This window comes from Nyctibius grandis, chromosome 6 (assembly GCF_013368605.1).
Source record: "Nyctibius grandis isolate bNycGra1 chromosome 6, bNycGra1.pri, whole genome shotgun sequence".
Lineage (NCBI taxonomy): Eukaryota > Metazoa > Chordata > Aves > Nyctibiiformes > Nyctibiidae > Nyctibius > Nyctibius grandis.
In genome coordinates, this window is record NC_090663.1 from 16,345,375 (window position 1) to 16,368,034 (window position 22,660).

The 22,660-nt window shown below is 40.7% G+C and overlaps 1 protein-coding gene across 1 annotated transcript in view; it reads right to left on the bottom strand.

Moving 5' to 3' along the window:
- Window positions 1-19,980, bottom strand: part of BOD1L1 (biorientation of chromosomes in cell division 1 like 1) — a 38,653-nt gene extending 18,673 nt beyond the window's left edge. The window contains 13 exon segments of the mRNA XM_068402914.1: window positions 727-796; window positions 2,324-2,391; window positions 4,481-8,279; window positions 8,281-10,635; window positions 11,256-11,331; window positions 12,011-12,155; window positions 12,518-12,641; window positions 13,453-13,622; window positions 14,996-15,145; window positions 15,634-16,266; window positions 17,505-17,695; window positions 19,022-19,146; window positions 19,647-19,980. Coding sequence (XP_068259015.1) covers window positions 727-796; window positions 2,324-2,391; window positions 4,481-8,279; window positions 8,281-10,635; window positions 11,256-11,331; window positions 12,011-12,155; window positions 12,518-12,641; window positions 13,453-13,622; window positions 14,996-15,145; window positions 15,634-16,266; window positions 17,505-17,695; window positions 19,022-19,146; window positions 19,647-19,853 — 8,113 coding nt within the window. The 5' untranslated portion in view covers window positions 19,854-19,980.
- Window positions 19,981-22,660: the final 2,680 nt, after the last annotated feature.

The window sequence follows — 22,660 nt, forward strand, 5'->3', positions numbered from 1 at the left end:
GAATCCATCAAGATGGGAACAAAGTAGGGGTTTGTTTCTGCTTTAATAGGAAAACCAAACAATTGCAACACATTTTAAAATAGTGTGTTTTTGGGAAACAGAGATTTTTTTTTTCTTCCATTTCAGATTAATTTAAAACATGGAAAAGGAATTACTGAGCACAGATCCAAGCTGCCTAATTGAGATTTCTAGCTAGGTGATTACCTACTTATAAGTGCTCTTCAAATTTCAGTGGATGCCCAGAAATATTTTAATCTTCTGGAAAGCAAAAAATAAAAAAATAAAAAAAAAACCCCTTTCTGTAAAGTGACGTACAAGTCATACACTACTTACTGTTGTCTTATCCTCAAAGGGCCTGTCACAACACTCAAAACAAGGATGTTCTAAGTTTAGGAGGAAGAAAGCCATACTTTGGGGAAGCTTCTATATCTTTCCCAAGCAAACGTTTTTCTGTATCCATTGATTTTAAAACAGAATGTGAGCAGTTTACGTCTTTAAAATTCTAAATGCTTTCCACCTTTCTTCCAGCATATCATACTGGAATAAAAGGCTGATCCTCCTCCTCTTTCCCACAAACCAAATGCAACGCCATATGAACTCCTAGAAATGCTTCAAGATGATTCCTGCAGGCTTTGCTTCAATCCCTCTATACATGTAAAATCTGCAACCCTCCTATCATAAGTAATAGTCAAATCAGTATGAAAAGTAAACTGCTATCAAAGTCACCTTTTTGAAACTCTTCAGTATGAAGATGCACATATCCCTCTTCACTTTTTGGACTTTCAGGCTGCTGTGGCTAAAAACAAAATCAAAGGAAACAAAAACATCACAGACATCCAGAACAAGTATGCCTCACTCCCCTCCCTCATACCATGATGAACATCGTCTTATCATGATCTATAAAATCTTCAAAAGTTTTCTTATTAAGACAGCAGTACAAATATGAACAAGGAACACTGGCAGAGCTTAGTCACATTACTGTTGAACAGCACAGAATCATAACCTTGACCTTAGAGTTAACACTGGTACCAGAGTTCAGTTTAACAAGGAGATCTCAAGAGAACTCTCAGGAAGTCAAGGTTCGATGCCCACTCTAAGATTAGTTCCAAATACAAGCAATATTCTAGAAATGTTCACATATACAGAAAAACATGTATCTGTAATGTATAACAAGGTACAGTGAACTCTTTTCAACTCATGCTGGTTTTTTGGTTTTTTTTTTTTTTTTTTTTTAAATTCAAGTTGTAGTTCGCTATACGTTACCAATGGATAGATAAGTACACTTAGCTCCCTATAGCATCAAGTCAGATCTGAACATTGTAAACTCAGATACAGTACCATGAGAACATGGCTATACTGACTCTAAGACCATCTTATGCTAGCAAACAGTACAGATGTTTGCAGGCAGAACTCAACTCAAATCAATAAATTCCACTAGACTGAAGCTGACATGGATTTTCCTGAAGTGCATCCCAGGCATCAAAACCATGGTTCAGAAATACTAAACTGGTCTGCCCTGGAGGTGAAGCCAGTAACCTTGTGCAGATCCACCCTTTCAGAGATGCTTGGGAGTCTCTGAACCATATTATTGCTTAAAATGCTTATTATCAGAGTTTGGCAAGATATGAATACATGGATCCAGTCCTGTGTCTGAATGAAAAATTAACCCATCTTGAATCCTGGCTAGTATGGACCACAGCACAGACACACAAACGGACAGGCTCAACTTTGGTCTTACACAAGCTATAAGTGACCATGAGCCCTAATACCCCGGGTTATCCAGGATGCCCTACTCTTCTGTTACGGCAGATAATGGGCTGTAGTTACCACAGTACAGAACGGCAGCAAACGTTCCTCAAACACACAGAGAATGTACGAGTCTGAAGACTGGCAAGAAGTGACACAAGGAAATGAACAGCAGTGTTATGTTTAGAGTTTCAAAACACTAAACTAACAATTGTCAGCTGTAAGTACTAAGGCATGTATGACTATTTTACAAGTACTACCACAAGCAACATGCAAACAGTATGACCAATTCTGAAAAAAGCAAACTTGGATGTCATGGTCACAGGAGGAGCATGGCTGGGGGAGGAAGGGGGCAGGGATCGGTTCTACCACAGAATGACACGGACAGCCCACAATTTAAATGCCAGCTGCTCAGAAAAGCACAGCTGAATAATCTGAAAAATGACCCTTTCAAAGTTTTGAAGTTCAAATGCCATTTTTGCTGCACAAAAATCAAAAGATATAGTAAGAAACCCTAGCAAGATGTATAATTATATCAGAAACAGTATAGTCAAAATTTTCAAAATAACATAAATACCTCTTCAGTTCTCAAGTTAGTTTCAAATTCTAGTTCTTCTGCCAACTTTGGTAAAGATGCATTATTGCCTAATGAAATACAAATATGTTAAAATGATTAGATTACATTATGCTGTATTTATCTCATGCTACAGTAGGATGCTATTTCTCAGTACCACCTCATGAACACAGCATGTGAATTTAATCCCTTCCTGTAGGCAATGGAAACAATAGCAAGTCTGTCTGCAGCAAACCAGCTCAAAAAAATAACTTGGCATCTGTAAGAACACAAGTACTTCTATGTTTTCCTTAAGTACAAAAGGATTGGAAAATATGGGCTATCAGGATTTACCATAGCTTATTTACAAATTCTTTTAGCTTTTTTCTTGTTTTTCCTTTAAAAAACACCAACAGATTTTTCAGACCAAACTCCAAACAGCAAATTACCTCTGTATTAATTAATGCAGAGTGAACAGTTAATACTAAGGACAATATTTTTCTTTAAGTGACAATAAGATCTGAATCTGTAATTCTACAACTGTAACCACTGAAATTATCCCATTTCCATAGAGACTGAAAGCTCAGTAGCTCCTGTTAGCGTCAATGTAATTTCAGAAAATCTTAAAACCTCACCCATTTCATTCCCCATAGGAAGAGCTGTATGCTCATAACATCTGAAAAACAGGGTACACAGACAGCATCTTCATATGAATGCCACAGCCTTTTCGGGCACCTATTTCAAAAGCCTGTTTATACAGCTTTTCTTAATCAAATAGTCAAAACATGATAACTCATCAATGATGCATGTGAAGTGATTAAATTGTGGTTGCGGTCCACAGAATAAGACTAGCATTACCACTGGTACTTACAGAGGCTACATCAATGGACAACAAGGATTGAGCAAAGCACCAAGACAGAAATACTGAAGTGTAGCAGTTTACCTTTTCATGGCTCATGTTTGTCTCTGTTGTATAAATACTGAATAACATTTTTCAAGTTTATGAGATCGGCATCGTCCCTCAACAAACTCCTAAGATCCCAACTTTCTCACCCCAAATATCAATAGAACTAGAGAATAAAGTCAATCTTTGAAAAACCGGACCTAAACTCGCATTATAAAATGTTAGTGTATTTTCTGAAATAACAGCAAAGACAGACACGAGAAGGAAAAGGTTTTAAAAGTAGTACTCGAACAGCATCATTCCACTTCCTTTGGTATAAAGAAAGACAAGCAGATTTCTACCATTTTTCTACAGTTTAATTTCTCCAAAATGTATAATGAAGTCATAATCTTGACTTCATTATGGCACCTACAGAATTTATTAATTATCATAAACTTGGTGCTTCAGCTACACTGGAGGGTCAAAGAGGAGAAAGGCTGAAAATAGCAGGATATTCGTTACATGGTATTTTAGGAACTAGCAACCATGCAAGTTCATTTCAAATGTTAGCTTTCAGTAAAATGGACCTGGAAATAAAATATGTCATATACTATCATAACTTCAGTTTTCTATTTAAAATAGACACCTATCATCATTGGTCACTTAAAACATTCATTTATTTAGGATGACTGTCTGATTCCTTTGTAACACAAAGTAGGACCATTTCAACTGTATTCACAACACAAAATTCAGCCTAAGAGAGTGAATCTGAATACAACCATTAAATAATCATGCATAGAAATATCTGCAGTTACAATTAAGGATGGCCGCTCTAACCTTCAAACTTACTAAGAAGGTACCTTTTTAAAATGTTGAACGTACGTCTAAACAAAATGCATCCTCTTTCCTACAAAAGTATTTTTGAATTTCAAAACACGTTAATAACAAAATGCAGCTGTAGCTCCACCATAATTACCCCTCACAAACCACTTCATATATTAGCTCACAATTTTAAGTCAATGTATTTTAATAACTTTTTGCACTCTAATAACATTTAATTCTTTTCCAACGTACCTTGGATAATTGTGTTCAGTCACTCCTATACTTCCAGGATCACCTGCTTATTTAAATATTTGTCACCAATTCTTAAATACATTATTAATAGTTATTTTGCGACCAACAAAGAAACCAGGTATATTTGAACAGTGTAAGTTATTTCTAACTATAATCATGGTAAAATGCAGCTATTTATGACAGCTTATAAATTGAAGAGTTAAAAGAAAAACAGAAATCCTCACCTGAATTAAAGGTTGCGTTACTTTTTTGAAAAGTAACTTCAATTCCAATATCATCTACTTTGACCAAGTTCGTTTTGTCATCACTGTTGTATAGCTCTTCTACATGCAACACAGGGAAGTCACTTTTTTGCCCTAATTCTGCTTCTATTGTCACTTCACCATGGTTGGTATTTAGAGTCACTTCATTTGCAGAAACTAAGGAAAGAGCCTGAGCCCTAGGCAGGGGAGTCCTTATTTCAGAAAAGTCACTTTCTAAATGCAAGTTTGAGTTAAATTTATAGTTTACAGTCCTTAGAGTTTCACTCTCTGCCGCTGCTTCTGAAATCACACAAGAGAGTTCTGACGTAACATCCTCATGCAACACATCTTCAGCTTGCTCATCATCCTCACTTGCCTCCGAGAAAGGACTTGGACTCACAGGAGTCTCCGTACTAACCTCCACGTAAAGGGCTTCATCTACACTCACGAGGTTCACTGAATTTTCATCTGTTTCTGTGATTTCACTGTCTACTGTGGTCTGAGATGCTGCTGATTCTCCCCTCGCACCAGTCTCATCAGTGTCATTCTCTCTACCAATGACAAGCAAAGAATTATTGCTTTTTTCTGGGTCTGTAGTTGATAAGATGCATTCAATCTGGTTAGCAGTATTAAAAATTTCCTCACTTTTGTCTTTTACTTCTCTATTCTCAGCAGTGAGTTGACTTTCTTCTATGACTGTAAAGGTGAAGAGACTATCACATTCCTCCATTGTGCTCAGAGTGATCACTGCCCCCTCCTCCTTATCTCCTAGACTTGAAGTAGCATGTTGATCTTCACTGTTGGTGGCAACCCTCAGCACAGGAGCTCCACACTCTCCCACAAAAATCACAGAACTTTTGCTTTTTGCATCTGTGTTGAAAGCAGCTAGTCCAAACTGTTCATCTACTGTTGCAGTGGTCTCCACAATCTTACATTCCTCTGATGCACCTGGAGAGATAATGGCATCTTCATCTCCTTCTGCCACAATGAGCTGACTTTCAGCTTCTGGTGCTGCACTGATCAGGACTATCTCACATTCTTCTGTCATGCTTGTAGTGATCATAGCAGCTTCATACCTTCCTTCTGTTTCTAAAGCAGTGAGTTCGTTTTCATCTTGCACAGCTACACTAGACATAGGAGCTTCAAAACATTCTGCTGTACTTGTAGAGATCATTACCGTTTCATTTTTTGACTCCGTGTCTGACACATGTTCAATCGCCTCTTCTGTGACTTCACCTGACATTAGGATTACTTGTTCTTCCACAACGCTTGTGGAAATCATAGCACACTCATCTTTTTCTTCCTTACCGCTGGCAGTTGAGTGACTTTCATCATCGTCATCTCCTCCTGCACTGGATTCACTAGGCATGGGAACCTCATATATTTCCATATCTATAGAAACCATAGCATTCTCATTTATTTCTTCTGTTTTCACAGAGGGGATCTGACCATCATATTCAATAGCCGCACTTGACATAGGAGCTTCAAATTCTTCCACAATACTGGTGGAAATCATAGTGCATTCATCTTTCTCCTGCTTACTGCTAGAAGTATGCACACAGTCTTTAAACTCTGTAGCTGTACTGGGCATAGGCACCTCTGTGTCTTCAGAGTCTATTAAGATCATAGAGCTTTCCCCACTTTCATTTGCTCTTGCAACAGCAAGTGGACCTTCCTCAGCATCCATGGCTGAATGTAAGGGAGCATCACTTTCTTCCACTGTACTGGTAGAGATGATATCACCTTTTACTTTTTCTTCTCTGTCAGCAGGAATAAGAGACTTCTCATCTTCTGTTGGAACTGCACTACTTGTAGAGGCATCAAGTTCTCTGCTGCCAAAGGAAGTCATGGCATTCTCATGTTCATCTTCAGTGCCAGACTGACTCTTATCTTGCACTGCCATAGCACTAGTCATGGGGCCCTCACATTCCTCAGCATCTAAGGGAATCAAGGTACCTTCATGCTTTCCTGTATGTGCAGTCAAGGCACCCTCATCTGCAGCACTTGCACTGGTTACACTGCTTTCAACAATCCCTTTAGCATTTTTGCAGTTTGTGCCACAATTAGCTTCTTTCTCTGCACTTGTCATGCTGTCAACAGTAAGCTTACTTATATTTGTGCCAGCGTTTCCCGACTCAGCTTCCATTTGTTCAGCAACTATGCAGATAATGGAACTTTCACCTTCTTCTGCACCTATACAAATCAGTGCACTTTCACTTTCCATTCCTGTAGAAGTAGAAGCATGCTCATTTTCTTCATTTCCTCTTCCTGTACTGGTCACAATGTCCTCACCTTCTTCATCCTCTTCTTTTGAGCCAGTACTAGTCACAAAACCTTCATCATCACATGGACCTACACTGACCGTAGTGATACTGGCTTCTTCCTTTGCTCTTGTACTGTCCATTAGGCTTTCACATTTTTCAGCTTCTAAACAAACTGCAAACCCCTCATTGCTGTCTTCTAGCCCTGCGCAGACTACTGAAATTTCAGCATCATCTTCTGGACTTATGCCTGTGCTGGTCACTGCACTTTCACCATTTACAGTATCCTCAGATTTGTCACCACTAGTTCCAGCTGTGGCACTGTTGTTTGTGACCACTGCAACACATGCACCAGTTACAGTGCTTTCTCCTTGGGCATCTGTACCAGTCACTGAGCAGATGATGAAGTTATGACCTCTTTCTTCTGCACCTGTACAAGTCACAGTACCTTCATGTTCTTTCACTTGGCCAGCTGTCACACTGCCCCTAAATTCACCTGAACTGTCACCACTTGTTGACCCTTCACCTGTTTCTGTCCCTGCACTAGTTACAGCACCATCGCTCTCCACTTCACCTAAGCAGGATACAGAACTTTCAAATTTGCCTGTATCTACACAAGTTGAGGTCTTTCGCTTTTCTTCAGAGCCTGCACTTGTCACAGCATCATCTTTTTCTTCTGCCCCAGCACTATTCACACTGTCTTCAATTTCTACTCCACTTGCATTGACTGAATCCTTACCACTTTCTTCTGCATCAACCATGGTACAGTCACCATTTTCTTCTTCTGTACTTGTTAGGAAACTTTCACTTTCTGCTAATCCTTCAGTCACAACACTGCCACCACCTTCTTCAGCTGCTGCAACAGTACACTCACCAACATCTGCTCCTGTGATGAAATCACTGCCCTCACTACTTTTTACCCATATGCCCGTTGTGAAACCTTCATCAGCTTCTATGCTTGTGCAGATGACTGTCACCTCGCCTTCTTCTTCTGAGCAAGTGGTTGTAGCATCACTGTCCTTTTCAGACTGGAACGCATCCTCAGCTCTTTCTCCTCCTGTGCTAGTGGCCATTACAGTGCTCTCAATGATCTTTTCTGTGCTGGTTCCTGTCACAGTGGCTGGAGTTGTTTGTAGGCTGCTGTAGAACAAACTAAGTTTACTACTTCCTGCACTGGTACCTACTGCATTACTTTCATTTTTATCTTCCACGCCAATCACACTCTTCCCTTCTTGCCCACTGGCTGTAACAGAGCCTTTGACTGTTTCTGCAGGAACTCTTTCAGGCACTAAAACTGATGATATAATACAATCTTCCTCTATGTCATGCACCTCATTCTTTTCCACATTACCCATCACTGTGCTGCTTTCTCCCTTTGTGGAAGCATCTGTATTCAAGCACTCTCTTTCTTTTCTTTTTAGGAGAAGTTCCTTTTTTGTTACATCTCTACAATCTTCAGTTATGTCAGTCACCAAGCTTTCTTCTCTTATTTTCAACTCACTTTCCTGAGTGCTTTCTAAATTTTGCTGCTTCATCATTATCTTCTGGACTAGGTAATCCAGCTGTATTGTCTTCCTTTGCCTGTTCATCAGCCTGGGGCACCTCATTATCTTTTTCTATACTGTTTGTCATAGTGGTGGTGTCACCATCGTCTTTCATGACTGAACTCAGCACTGCACTATCTTGTTGTTCCATGTATACAACCTGTGCTGCATCATTCTTCAAAATGAAAGTATCTTCAAATAAAGAAGTCTCCTCTGAATTATGGCATTCTTTAGACATACTACCCAAGGAATCTGTAAAATCCGAGATATCCATATCCATATCCATGGACTTTGCATCAGCAGCATCTTCTCTGGAAGAATCAATGGCTAAAGGAACATCATCTGAATTAGAATTTATCACAGTTTTTAAATTCTTTGGTCTTCTGCCATCTTCTGAAGCTTGATCCTTACTGGGAGCATTCAGTAAGAGTCTACCACTTCTTTCACACACAACGCTCATTTTACAAGCCCCTTGTTTAGTGGGTCCTTGATCCATGGAAGCTTGTTTGGACAAAGTGTCTAAGGCACCAACTTGTTTATTAGTGGTATCTTCTTGTTTAACAGTTTTTTCAGCTGCAGGCAGAAACTGCGATTCACAAGCTTCAGGATCTGCCAAGCTGTGTTTTAATTCCATATTCGAAATAGAGAGAGATACTTTTTCTTTTGTTGCATACTTGGCACCTGTGGCTTGGAGGGAACTTTGAATGTTTTTTCCTTCGACGTTAGATGCTTCCTGTACTTTTGTTTGTTTCAAATCAAGTTCCATCAGCTCTTCCTCGTGACCAGAATGCAAGTTATCATTATTCATATTTGACTTTTGAGGGGCTGGAGCATGGCTGCTTTCAGTTGTGCTAGCTGATTGCTTTTCTTCTCCAAGTAAATCTTGGTTTGATACACTGCCTTTTCTACTTTCACAGGATATCTTCTTGCTTTGTTTTTTATCCATTGCCACTGTGATGCTCAATACTTTTTCATGCCCACTATCCATTTCTTTAGTATCTTTATCTTCCAATTTGATACTCTCTTCCTTCTTCTTTATTTCCTTGATGCTGTGCTTTAAGTTTCTGCTTTTGTGACCTTCGGCAGAGAACCTTCTTTCTAGTTTGGAACTGCTTAAATCTTTATCACCTCTGTATTTCTCTTTCACAGATCCTCTTTCTCCAGAATGTAACTTACCTCTGTGACTAAAGTCTTTTTGTGATCCCTGAGTTGATTGCGTGCCACTTGCAAGCTCAAACTCAGCACCACTCTCCTCAAAAACTTTCTCTTCATTCTTGGATTTGTGTTGCTTATCTGAATCATTCTCTTCCACGCTCTTATCTTTGTCTAGTTTCTGACCAGTCTCTTGTTTTGTAAAATTTTCCTGCAATTCTGTTTCAGATGCTTTGAATTGTTTACTATGACTCTTTGACTTAGACTTTAACAAAATCTTGTCTTCTACAAGGCTCTTAGATCTTCGTCTGTCTTTATGAACACCATCTTCTTGTTTCAAATTACAATCAGAGTTAGTTGATTCTATTTCATGTTTATCTTCCGAGTAGCTTTCGCTCCTTCTGTGTGATGCAGAAGCAAGTTGCTTTGAGGCACTTAGGGAACCCTTTTGTGGCCTGGAATCACTCAGGGACCTTTTGGACTTGTATTCTGCTCTTGACTTTTCAGTTGAGAGATGTCTGTCTTTTTTGTTTTCCTTACGCAGCAATTCTTCAGCTTTTAAGCTCAATTCAGAAATATTTTTTCCATCTCTTCCTGTTACTGATATTTTCCGTTCACTTCGGTGTTTACTTTTTCTTTCAGATTTGTCATCTGAGGAAACTTTTACTTGTTGATTATGTTTCTGACCACCATCCTCTCCTTTCAAACTTCTCTCAAATGAATGGAGTTCAACATCTTCACTTGATTTGTGAATACCGTCTCCTTTGTATTTGTGCTTTAAAGAAAGTTTATCTTCTAAAGCAGTTCTTTCCTTTTCATTTTTCTCTCTGTAAGACTTGGCTTCTTTTTTGGCAGCATTTCTCATATGTTGAATTTCTGTGTCACTATCTTTTTTGGGGTGTTTTTCATTTTTAAATATGGATCTCTGCTTCTGTAGTTCTTCAGTACTGACTTCTGCTCTATCCAGTTGTCTTTTTGGATCCCTTGTTTCACTATCCTGCTGGACTCCTTCAGCTTGCAAAGAGGTGGAGGTTTTTCTTTTATGTTCTTTTTCTGCTTTAGAATCACTTTTGCTTTCCTCAGTTGAATGCACCGATTCTGAAAGTCTTCGAAGCTGTTTAGAGATTTCACTTTTCCCATGATTATGCTTCAATTCTTTGGAAGAATTTTTTTCACAAGTCTACAAAAGAAAGTTTTTATATATATAAGCAAATGTTACACAGTTCCTTCACTACATGACCGAACAGAACTTTTAAGGGCAAACTCTCCACAAACCCAAACAAACAACACCTAAGACACACTAAAGAGAAATCTAGACTTCCATTTGAACTTCCAACTATCACTTTTTTTTTTTTCCTTAATGATGGTGTTGGTAAAAACTCTCATGATAAAAATTCTGTTTCCTTTAGTGTCTGGACTACATTCAGTTTTAACTTCCCAGTGAGAAGATTAAATAGATCAAGCTCCTCAAGCCTTTGCATAAAAGACACACTTTTTCCTTTTTTAAAACCCAACATGCTTCACAGAATAGGGCTTCAACTATATCTCATCTTCTACTACAACATGCATCAGCACTGAATACGTGGACTGTATATTCTAGTGGCTACTGGAATTCAGAAAACATTACTACAGCAATGTCAGATCACTAATGCAACTGAAAGAACTAGCACTAAAAAAACTAATTCATAAGGATGAATGCGATATTATGCAGTTTGGTATGGACATATGAATGAGTACTATTACAATTAAAAAGAAGATCATAAGGTTTATATTTAAGAGACATATTTAAGAGACACACACCTCATTTATCTTTTGCATTTCCTTAGAATCTTCTTCAGATGGCTCATATTTCTTTTTGCAGCCATCTTCAGCATGCCTGAAACAGGAATTGAGACAATTAAAAAAAGAAAAATTGGTATCAGCCTAACAATAGTTTGTAAGCTTTTGGCTTTTAAAGCTGGAGGAGAGAGAAATGCACACTAAAAATAGTTAAATAGAACATGGTCACACAACTTTTGACTAGTCAATTTGTCCAAGCTTTTTTCTCTTGGAAAATTATGTGTACCAACTCCAAAAATATCCTCTGGACATCAGTGCTTTAAAGTACAGAATACTAGTATGACAATATTAGTACTACAGGTGTCCCTGTAAAATGGGTTAAGAGATCTCCTTGCCCTATATATACCTGAATGGAGACAGATATGTACACGTGTACGTATCTATGTAAAAAATCAATTTAAAGACCAAGCCAAGCTGACTGACTGACATATTAGATGCACAAACATCTAAAAGCTGTCCATTCTCACACCTTTATTTCCATTCTGTGTGTGAAAAGCCACATAAAGGCTGCTACTGCAGTCTGAGCTGCAGTATATTTAAGCAGCTATAATTTGATTTTCTGCCTGAACTTCATGCTTATTGGTAACAAAATTATGTGAATATTTTAAGAGGAAATTGTTAGAATGAGTAAGGCTAACTGCAAAGTTGAAGAGAACTTTTTCAATATGCAAAAACAACTATTCAAAAAAATTCCTTTTGAGCAAATACATGAATACCTTGAATCTCTTTTTCTTTTTCTGCTCAAGGCTACTTTTTTTTCTAAAAATTTCTGTTCTTTAAGGACATCCTTAATGCTGGTACCAGTAGCTTTTGACTCAAGACTTCTTGATGAAGGTTCTTCTAAGTTCAAGCCACTTTTTCCTACAATAAAACACAAATGGTGAAATACATAAGCATGTCATTATATCACCGTTTCAGCTATAAATGTGACTGAAAGCAGTACAAAGAGTACTAATGTGTGTCAGAGAATACTAGTGTATATAGGTATTCATTGCGTTTAAGCAATGTAATGATATATGAAAGGATATACGAAAAAGTGAACACGCAGAAGTTTGTATTAATAATTTGCATTATACATTTTGCTATTATATCACTGTTGAAATGTTGGGTTTTTAAGGGAAATGACTAGAGACCTATTACCAATATTTTAAGCTGAATGTTTTCTTCCAGAGAGAGAGCGAGGGAGTGTGGGGCAGCAGGGGCTAACGTTATACTTCTCATACCTTTAGCATTTTGATTTCCAGTTTTTAGGGATTTTGTTTTTTCTGCAGCCTTCTGTTTACGCTTTTCTTCAAGCTTCTCTCTGTTAACCCGTCTTCTTAGGAGTCTCTCTTCTTTTTCTTTGGCCTGAAATACAAAAACAAGGAAAACAATTAATTTATCATTAGGACAAACAGTAGCATTCTTTGACTACAAATGTATGTCTAAAACCCACAGAAAACAGAACATTGTAGCTTGAAGTAAACTAGAAAATAAATAGACCTTAGAAATCACTACATGAAAGTTAATGGAATCCTTTCACCACCAGAAGCCTTCAAACTATTACCAGCAGAGTACTTCCCTAGAGAACAGATCATGCACTTCTGTCAAGTGAAACTAGCTGAGTTCCAAAGAGTTTTATTGCCACTTAACACCACTGACTGAGGCTATGAGACCTTCTCAAAGAATATACCTTATTTTTTATTTTTATATATGTATAGATAATATATACATAGTGTATATATTAAATATATATAAATATAAAAAAAGACATGTGTAGCAGTTCTTACTCTCCATATCAAATCACTCAACTGAGAAAGAATCCATCTATTGCTGTGATTCTGCGAAGACACTGCATGTAATTAGTAAATCCTCTGTCAACACTAAAAGGCTGTTCATTTTAGAGCAGGGGAAAAAGATGGAAAAGTGTGTCATTGCTTTCACCACCAGAAGCCTTCAAACTGTTACCAGCAGAGTGCTTCCCTAGAGAACAGATCATGCAATATCGGTGGAACTCTGAAGGAGGGGCAGTTGTAACACAAGGGATAAAAAAAAAAAAATGAAGTGAGAAGAAACAGAAGACTCCCCCTCACAAACTACCATCAAATAAGAAGTGGAACTCCTGTGCCGAAAAGTTTTAAGGAGCTAGAATGTGAGCAGTAACAAAATCCACACTTACAATGGACTGACGGCGTTGTTCTACAGTTCGTTCATCATCAGAATCACTGAAGTATTTGGAATACAAGAAAGGCTTGCGAACATAAGCATGACGAACAGGCTTGGCTTTCCCATCACTCAGCTCATTAGCATGAGGCTTTGTCTTACTCTGACTGTTTTTCTCCTCTTCATCTGAAGAAAGGTTAGTGAAGCGTAGAGATACACTGATAAATTAAGGCAGTGCTTTCAACATAATTTTTGAGGAGGCAGAACTACTCAAAATGTATCAACAATTATTTCTTCTGAAAACAAACAGTTAAAAAATTAAACCCTTCAACATCAAAGTATCACTAGATTGTAAAAACCTGAAAGGTATATTCATGTGTTTGTGCACACCATTCAGCCAAACAATCGAAAGATAAACCCCAGAATAAACTAGGATACAACAATTCGGCTTACCCTCTTGCCTGTAATCACGTTGCCCTTTTACATGTAATATTTAGTAGTTAACAGTGCATAGGAAGTCAGAATATAATTTCTGCTATGCATTAAATTAAGCTTCTTCCCTACACCAAAAAAATTTGTCCAATATTTGAGAACATAAAAACTAGACAGGCTTACTGAAATATATACACAAAACACATTGTTGTTTATACTCATGTATTATTCAAGTAAAAATAAATAAATATATTTCAGTTTTATCAGGATTATTAGAAATAGAGCAAAAACATTTGTGCTCCATACTGTACAAATTATTTGTATCCCTGAAATATACTTAAGGCTTGTTTTCACTTCACAAATATTGAGTCAGAACTGAACACAATCTGTCATGTTTAAAGGTAACACCAAAGCCAGAGAATATGCAAGTAATTCAGTGCTTCTAAATAATATTCTTAGAGCAGAAAAGACATGCTCACAGCATACTAGAGACAACTCATTCAGGTACTAAGGCACTCTGTATTATGAAATGGAAAGTCTTATTAACTGCAAAAGCCACATATCTGCAGAAATCTGAGTGTGAGGTCTGCTCTAGACAAGGAGAACACACAAAGGTAACCCAGTCAGTGAAAAGATTTGGTGCTTCCAAACTCTTAAAGCTAGATCCATTCTTGTTCCTTCTACTGTGGCCAGGTAGAATTTGGAAATCCCTGCAATCCTAAAGCTCTAAAACTGACCTGATCTGCAAAGTCAGCCACAACCACTACTGTGAGGTCACAAACAAAGCACTCCAATGTTATACCAAATTCATGGCAGAAGGGAAGGGAAAAAACCCCACAGGAAAGGGACATATCCATCACCATTAAGTGTTTTTGTCACCTATGAAATACCGTAATACAAATAAGATTTACAATGTTTAAAATACATCAAGGTATTAAAAAAAATAATCAAAGTATGTCCACTACTTGTCTTTCGTAATTGCACAAATGTTATCCATTCCACGTTCAAATTCTTCCTCAAAAACAAGTACAATAAAATATACTGTAAAACCTCAAATTTATTATATGATGCACTTAACGAAAGCATTGCATGTTCTTTGTTGCTACTTAACAATCTAATTATTTTACCATCTGATGTGATCTCCCCCTCTTCAGTACTGTCAGAAATTACAGCCTCCTCTTCACTCTCCTCTTCGAAGGAAGAAAGGTCACTGGTATGGACAGAGCTGACAGTGATGTCACTAAGTACATCCATATCTGAATCTACTGATGTATTTTCTTGCAAAGGAAAAATCAGAAAGAAAGGGCTGTAATGCAGCACACTGTATTTGAGAAACTTTTCTTATCAAAACAGTGATTTTGCCACTGAAAACAAAATTATCTTAAGAACAAGAAACAGGAAAAAAAACCCAATAAATTTGTAATACCTTAATGAAATGTTATTAGGCTAACTCTGGTTTACTTAAAACAAAAAACACCCTAAGGTACAACTAGAAACTTTAAATGCAGACTGGAATCGTTGAGAGAACTTGTCAGAGTAAGACAGATGACCAATCACACACTCGAGGAATCAAAGCTCATCTGATTCCTAATGTGGGTACCTCAGTTAAGCGAGATGAACCAAGACCTAGCTGCAGCTAGCTAGACAAATTTGCCAGAACCAGCAGAGAACCTACATTCCAAATATACTTCCGACTCACCTCCTGAATATGCCTAAAAAACCCTCCATATTCATATTTCAAGGAAGAGCATTGCCCACACCATACCTTCTTTAGTCTCTTTAGTGCTTTCAGTTGTTTTATGTTTATTGCTATTTCTTTCTGGAACTAACTGTTTCACTGGTTCTGACTCTCTTGCTTGCTTTTCTTCTTTTGACTTTGCAGTATCATCACTTTTCTTTGAATGGTCAGACTTCTTGTCAAGTTTTTCCTTCTTCTCTTTTCTTCTTTCACCTTTTTCAATGCTGTCTGGTTTCTTGTCATATTTATCTAATAATTTACCCTTTTGATCTTCACTTTCCTGTTGAATTTCTTTACTCGTATCTTTATTTGTAAAAGTCAAATTATTAGTATCCTTCGATGAATTTTTAATTTCTTCACTTTGGCAGGGAAGCTCATTTAAATCTTCACACTTTGCAAATGTTTCAGCCCCTTCTCCAGAAGGATCACAAATTGCCTTCTCTCTGTCTAGCAAGTCCTCTGTATTTCTCTCTCTATCAGTGCTACCATCCACACTCTGCTGAGATGAGAGTCTTTTTGCAACTTTGTCATTGTTCTTGGGATTTGAGTTCTCTGTTGAAGCCCTGGCAGCACTTGCTTCTTGGTTAAGAGAAGTTATTGTTTCCAAAATGGACATTGCATCACTAGCTACGTTGTCACTAGTTGCTGTAGTAGAGACACCTTGACGAGTAAGAAAGAAAACAGTTTTAGTTCATCTTAGTTTCTGTAAATCTGTTCAGATAGAATTTTAAGCAAGTGAAAGGAAAAAGGATAATTACTCTATTTAAAATAAGTAAAATTAACTAAAAGGTTTGACTAATTTTGCATCTACAGAATTTGTTTTAAAAAAAGAAAAAAAAAAAGAACAAGAAGTTGCATTCCTGCAGCAATTATGATCTAATTACTGGAGATTCGGACAGACCGCTGTTCCTGAGATCAGCTAAAGAAAGCAGGGGTTGTCTATGGGAAGGATGTTCTGAACACAATCCTAATTCAACTTTACCATCATCCTAAATGGGATGATGACTCTGGAGAAGCACAATATAGAATACTGCAGCAGAAAGTCTGTTTTTCATACCTCTGGTATCTCCACAAATGACATAGAAATGGACTCAGCATATTCGTTATGTAACAATAGGATTATCAGAAATACCTTATCACTTTCCCATCTTCTTAGAAGCAACTCTGAAGATGGATGAGAAAGGGTTAACTGGATTAGCACTAAGAACTGCAGCTGGCTTGTTAACCCACCTACTTTAAAGGAAGTGGGCCTCACAGGAAAAGGGCTAGGATTTAAATAAAGGGTTTGGTTACAAATAGATGGACTGCTCTGGAGTCTCTTAGGAAGGGAAAGAATGGACAACTACCTGCAAGAGTGTTTAGAAGTTGATACCAGGCAACATAAATGAAAATCGTAAAGAAAAAGTGCTGCGTTTATAAACAAACTTAAGATTGGCTGATTTACAGCAGAACTTAAGCTCCTGGAAGGACCTTAGCCATTCAAATTTTACTGCACACCGCAACTGCATTAAGACAGCTAACTGTCTCATAGATAATGATTTTCCGATCTATGAACGCATAAAAATATTGAATCATTCTTCTCTTACAGCTGTGCCTTACCTAATCCTATAATACTTAGAGGGCCAAACTCTGAGACCAACTTTTTTCCCTACAGTAAACTGATCCCTTGTAATCTCAAGCAGAAGTGACAGAGTGACATGGTGGTACATGGCGACGTCTCTCTTGCCATCTACCTTTATACATACAGTAAGAGACAAGTATTATGGTACGCTGCCTGAAGCTCAGCTTGTTAATACTGATGCTAACAATTCTGTGCTAGCAGCAAACCTAGTCAACATTTCCGCTCTCCAGAAAAACAAATTTTTGTTAATAGACTGCTCAGACAAATGGTAGAATACCTTGTACTGTAGTAGAAGCATCTGTTTTCTCCTCACTCGGAGCTGTACTGGGACCTGCCTCCTCTTTGTGATTCAATGTGGCTAAAAATTCATGGACAGCTTTTTCCACCTGAGGTCTGAATGTGTGGTTGATCTTTGGGTCCACAACCTGAGAAATAATTCTGTCAATTCCAGATTCCAACATTCCAGACCTGAAACAAAGTTACGTGAACACTTAGTAAGAAAAATGACTTTTCAAAACATCTTAATGAAATACGCTCATTTAGATGTGATGTAAACACTCTTAAGAGCCTCCAATGAAGCATTAACATTTTTCTAAGCATCACTGCAGCTATGTATTTAGCCAACTGCCTGTACTTCAACAGCTCTCTCTACGCCTTATAAACTAAGAAAAAAAAATGCTAGAGAAACAAAGCAATCCAACTGCATGGAATTAACACAACAAACAGCCTGTTGTTCTGTCATTACTGGTTATGCCTACAAATGTTATCCAACTGTAAAAACAACATTTGTGGAAAAAATTAAGCAGCAGCCTGATGTTATCTATTCCCATGGCATAAAACAGATGAATTATAGAAGGCATGAGGGACAAATAACTACTAAATAAGTCATCACCACCCTAAGTTATGTTCCATCCAATACAGTGTGACATCTCAAAGTTCTGCAGCTTTATAGAACACACTTAATCTTCAGTAAATCAAACAAAAGGCAATAGAGAACTTTGTATCTACAGGTTCTCTCTAGACCCCTATAATCTTTTGTGGAACATATACTGCCTCTTGTCCTCACTGCTTCTTTAAAAAGAACGAAAAAAAAAACAATCAACTGCTCCTCTCCCCCTAAACAAAACAGCTCCCCAGTACCAGTTATCAGTGGTACCACTACAGCATAACTGAGTAAGCTTGTTCCCAAATCCCTTGTTTGACTCCGTTTAGTGACCAAACTCATGCTACTTTGAAGAAATTTCCTAACGTTTCTTATGACACTAAGTTTTGAGAAGAAAAACTAGAGGAACCCTCATGAAATAACATAACATCAGATAAGTGTTTGACATCATTTTGACGTAGCAGCAGTTCTGAAAAACCTCTTCTCTGTCTAGCTAGACTTACATCCAGTTTTGTTTTGTGAATTTAGCTTTTTACTCCGCAGAGCTTAGTTTGTCAAATCCTTTTAATTTTCCTTAGTTCAAAACTTGACGATAAGAGCAATTTTATTAATATCTCCCTTAAATGAAACAGTAAATATCGACTTTAGCTAGGTGTTACATCCCAAGTCAGAAACAAGCTTTCCACTCCTGCATCAACTTGGATCAGACAAAATAATATTTGCAATCTGACTAATGGTGATGGTGAGTTGCTATCTGAAATAGTACCACGTTTTAAACACTAAAAATAAAAAAAGCTACTTCAGAAGTTTCTTTGAAGAAAACAGGCACTTTACAATTGACCTAGAGCCTCTGTCACCTCTCATGGTACACAAGGATGTTCAAATAAAGAAAACCCAGAGCTATCACTTACTTGAGAACCTGCTGCCTAATGTTATTTCTCAGCTGGTTCTTGTTGAGATGAGGACTCCAGGTATGAGTTGCCAAATGATTGGAAACAAAGTTGTCAACGCGCTGTCTCAAATTCTGGTAGGCAGGCTAGAAAGCAACAACAGAGAGGTTGGAGAGGAGGGCTGTGATAAGCAGTTATCCTCCCAGAGGCCGGACTAGAAGAGCTGGGAGCCCTGTCGGACACCCCCAACCCACTGAAGCCACAGCTGCTCCCGCTCCTTTGCGGCGATCACAGCAGGTTAAACACACCCGTATCACTAGAAACACCCCACAAAACCAGCCGTGTTTGCACCGCCGGCCAGCCCACGCTCCCCTCCGAAAACAGCGGCTCCAGCTTTGCCCCCGGGCACACCAAGAACAGCCCCGGGGCCGCGGGCCGAGCCGGAGCCCCGCTCGGGCCCAGGCGGCCGCTCCCCACCCCCGAGAGCGGGGCGCACACCCCACCATCCGCCGCCACCCCCGGCCGGGCCCCGCCGCTCTCGGACAGGCCCAGCCTACCCCCGATGTGCCGGAGCCCGGGGAGAGCCACCGGCAGGGTGCCGGGCCCCCCCTCCGAGGCGCCGGCCGCCGGGCCCGCGCGCCCCCACCTTGGTGTCCACGTCGGCCAGGCAGTCGCGCCGGAACTGGTCGAAGAGCCCCTGGCTCTTGAGGTGGTTGACGATCATGGAGACCAGCTCGGGCTCGGCCGCGCCGCCCCCCACGGCGGCCCCGGCCCCCGGCAGCGGCGGCGGCTGCTGAGGGGGCGGCGGCGGGGGCGGCGGCGGCGGGGGCTGCGGCTGAGGGTTGCTGGCCATGGGGGCGGCGGGGCGGCGCGGCCTGCGCGGACCGCGACGGCCGGCTCTCCCGGCCGGGCCCCGGGACGGGGCTTGTTACTGAGCAGCGGCCGCGGCAGCGCTGACCCCGGAAGCGAAAGGGAACGGAGGGAGGAAGCGGCAGGGGACGGGGAGGGAAGCAGCGACGCCGCCGCCCAGAGCGGCGCCATCGGCGCGGGGCGAGCACTGGCAGGGCCGCGCGCAGGAGCCGCGGGCCCTTTAAGGAGACGGAGGGGGGCGGAGCCGCTCGCGGCCCGCTCGAGTGGGGCCCCGAGCCGGCGGCGGGGGGGGGAACGGGGCGGCCGCGGCGGCCCTCAGCCCCCGCCCGCCTGGCCGGTAGCCCCCTCGCGCCGCGCGGCCGCGGCTGTGCGCTGCGGGCAGCGCGGAGCAGCCCCGCGCACCCTGCCCCAGCCGCCCGCCGCCGCGCCGCTGCCGCACACCCCGGCGGTGCCCTCGCAGCTCCTCCCCGCGCACCGCCCCTTCCTGCGCTGGCCGCCATCATGGTGGGGGCAGCGCAGAGCGCTTCCTCCCCGAGGCGCGGGGCGGGGCCGGGGCACTGCGGCGGGCGGAGGCGGGAGGGCGGGGCCTCCGGCCGGCGGGGCGGGGCCGGCTGCGGGCCGAGACGACCGCGACCTGGCGGTGGCTGTGTGCAGCGGGGCTGGGCGGGAGAGGGTGTGCGGGAGCCGGGGAACGGGCTGTTAACAGAGACTCCTCGCGGCCCTCCCTGCTCTGCTTCAGGGAACGCTCCTGCCGGCACCCCCAGGGTAACTGAAGGCTTAGGCCTTTGCGTGGGATCCTTCACCTCATCTTTCCTCAGGCTCTCTGGGGCTGTGGGAGGCCTGCATGAGGCACCTGGGTGTTGGCATTTAAAATACTTGAGTTTAACCTTGCTTCCTTTAGATATCTGTGCATTCCCACGTGCTTTTCTACTGAAGGGCTTTCAGGCCATCTCTTGTTTGCAACTTACTTTGTCATGCCTCTCTACATTTGTCTCGGTGTTACAGTCACAGCTGTTTAATATGCTGTCCAAAAGTCTCATCAGTGATTCTAACTGCACTTGTCACTCCTCTGAGTATCTTCTGTTTCCATGCTCTTTGAAGTTGAATGCAGTGCAGACTGCCAGCTGGTTAGTTCCCAGGCTGACCTGTTATAACTAAAACACAACCCCAGAGGCAGTAAGCAAAAAAAACCCTGGAACTAGAGAAGTTAATTTCATTATAGTTAGGACAATAACTGAGGGACAGTGCTATCTCACTGGCTGGGGTCTGGCTCTTGTCTTCCTTTAGCCCACACCCAGGGCTAAACAGTAAGCAGTTGTTCACCCAAGACCCCTCCCCATCTGACAGCAGGAATTGAGAAAAAGAGGGAGACCCACAGACTAAAATTTAAACAGACTTAATAAAATAAGAAAACCAATGTTGATACTAATACAAAAGACACAAAATTACACTTAGCTCAGAGAGTAGTAGCAAGTTGCTCCTGAGAGTAATCATTGAGAAAGAAGAAAACAGAACAAAAAGCCCCACCCCTCCCCAGCAGCTTTCCCATTTATAGTGAACCTGTAATTAATGCTACAGAATACACCTGTGGGCCAGCCTGTGTCAGCTGCCCTGGCTTTCACTGCTAATGGCCTTGATCACCACACCACAGCTGGCCACAAACTAAACCAAAATGTAACAGAAAATTGATTCTATGAATTTCATCCCCATGAAACCAGGACACTCTCCAGTCTCTTCCTGTCTAGTCGGCTGAGCTCCTGTCCTGACCACGATGGGTAAGGATGAAAGAAAGTACAAAAACGGGCTTAAAAATATAAAGAGTGACTGGCTTAGAGCAAAAGAAAAGGGGCTTGGCAGTAATAGTGTTCTGGTTACACAAATTTTGTGGTGTAATGAGTGGAGATCTTGGCCAGCTACGGATGTTAGAAATTGCCCTCTGTAGTATTCATTAAAAATCAGTTTGATCATGAAGGCAAGAGTGTCAGGGGTGTTGCAGACTTAAAAGTAAGTTACAAGTGTAAAGCTTGCCCCTAGTTTTCGTGCTGTAAACTAAGTACTCCTAGACTATTTACAACTCTGCAGAAGGAAACAAATCTGACAAGTATAAGAGATTTTTATTTCTGGATACCAGAGTAATTTAAAAAATTCTGGCTTCTATTTGTGTAGTTTTATATTTTCTGCACAGACGTCTAGAAGGATTAAAGCACTAAAGTTTAAGAGGGGTGGGGAGTCTGCAGCTTGAAGCCTGGAACAGCCCCTACCAGTTGTTCTGGTTTTGCAGGGATAAAATTTATAGAATCAATTTTCTGTTACATTTTGTTTCAGTTTGTGGCCAGCTGTGGTGTGGTGATCAAGGCCTTTAGCAGTGAAAGCCAGGGCAGCTGACCCAGGCTGGCCCACAGGAGTATTCTGTAGCATTAACGTCAGGTTCACTATAAAGGGGAAAGCTGCTGGGGAGCGGGAGGCTCTTTGCTCTGTTCTCTCTCTTTTGCTTTCTCCTTTCATCTCAATGGTTGTGATCTATGGAGGGATTTGCCACCGCTCTATGGGCCAAGTATAACTTTGTGTCTTTTGCATTAGTATTGGTATTAGTTTTCTTATTTTATTAATTCTGTTTAAATTTTAGTCTTCAAGTCTTCCTTTTTTTCCCAATTCCTGCTCTTAGCTGGGGAGGGGTCTTGGGTGATAGAGCAACTGGTTATTGTTTTGCCCTAGGTGCAGGCTAAATGAAAACACTAGTATATCCAAATGTGGTCTACTGACTATGTCACAACTCTTCTCAATAAGAAA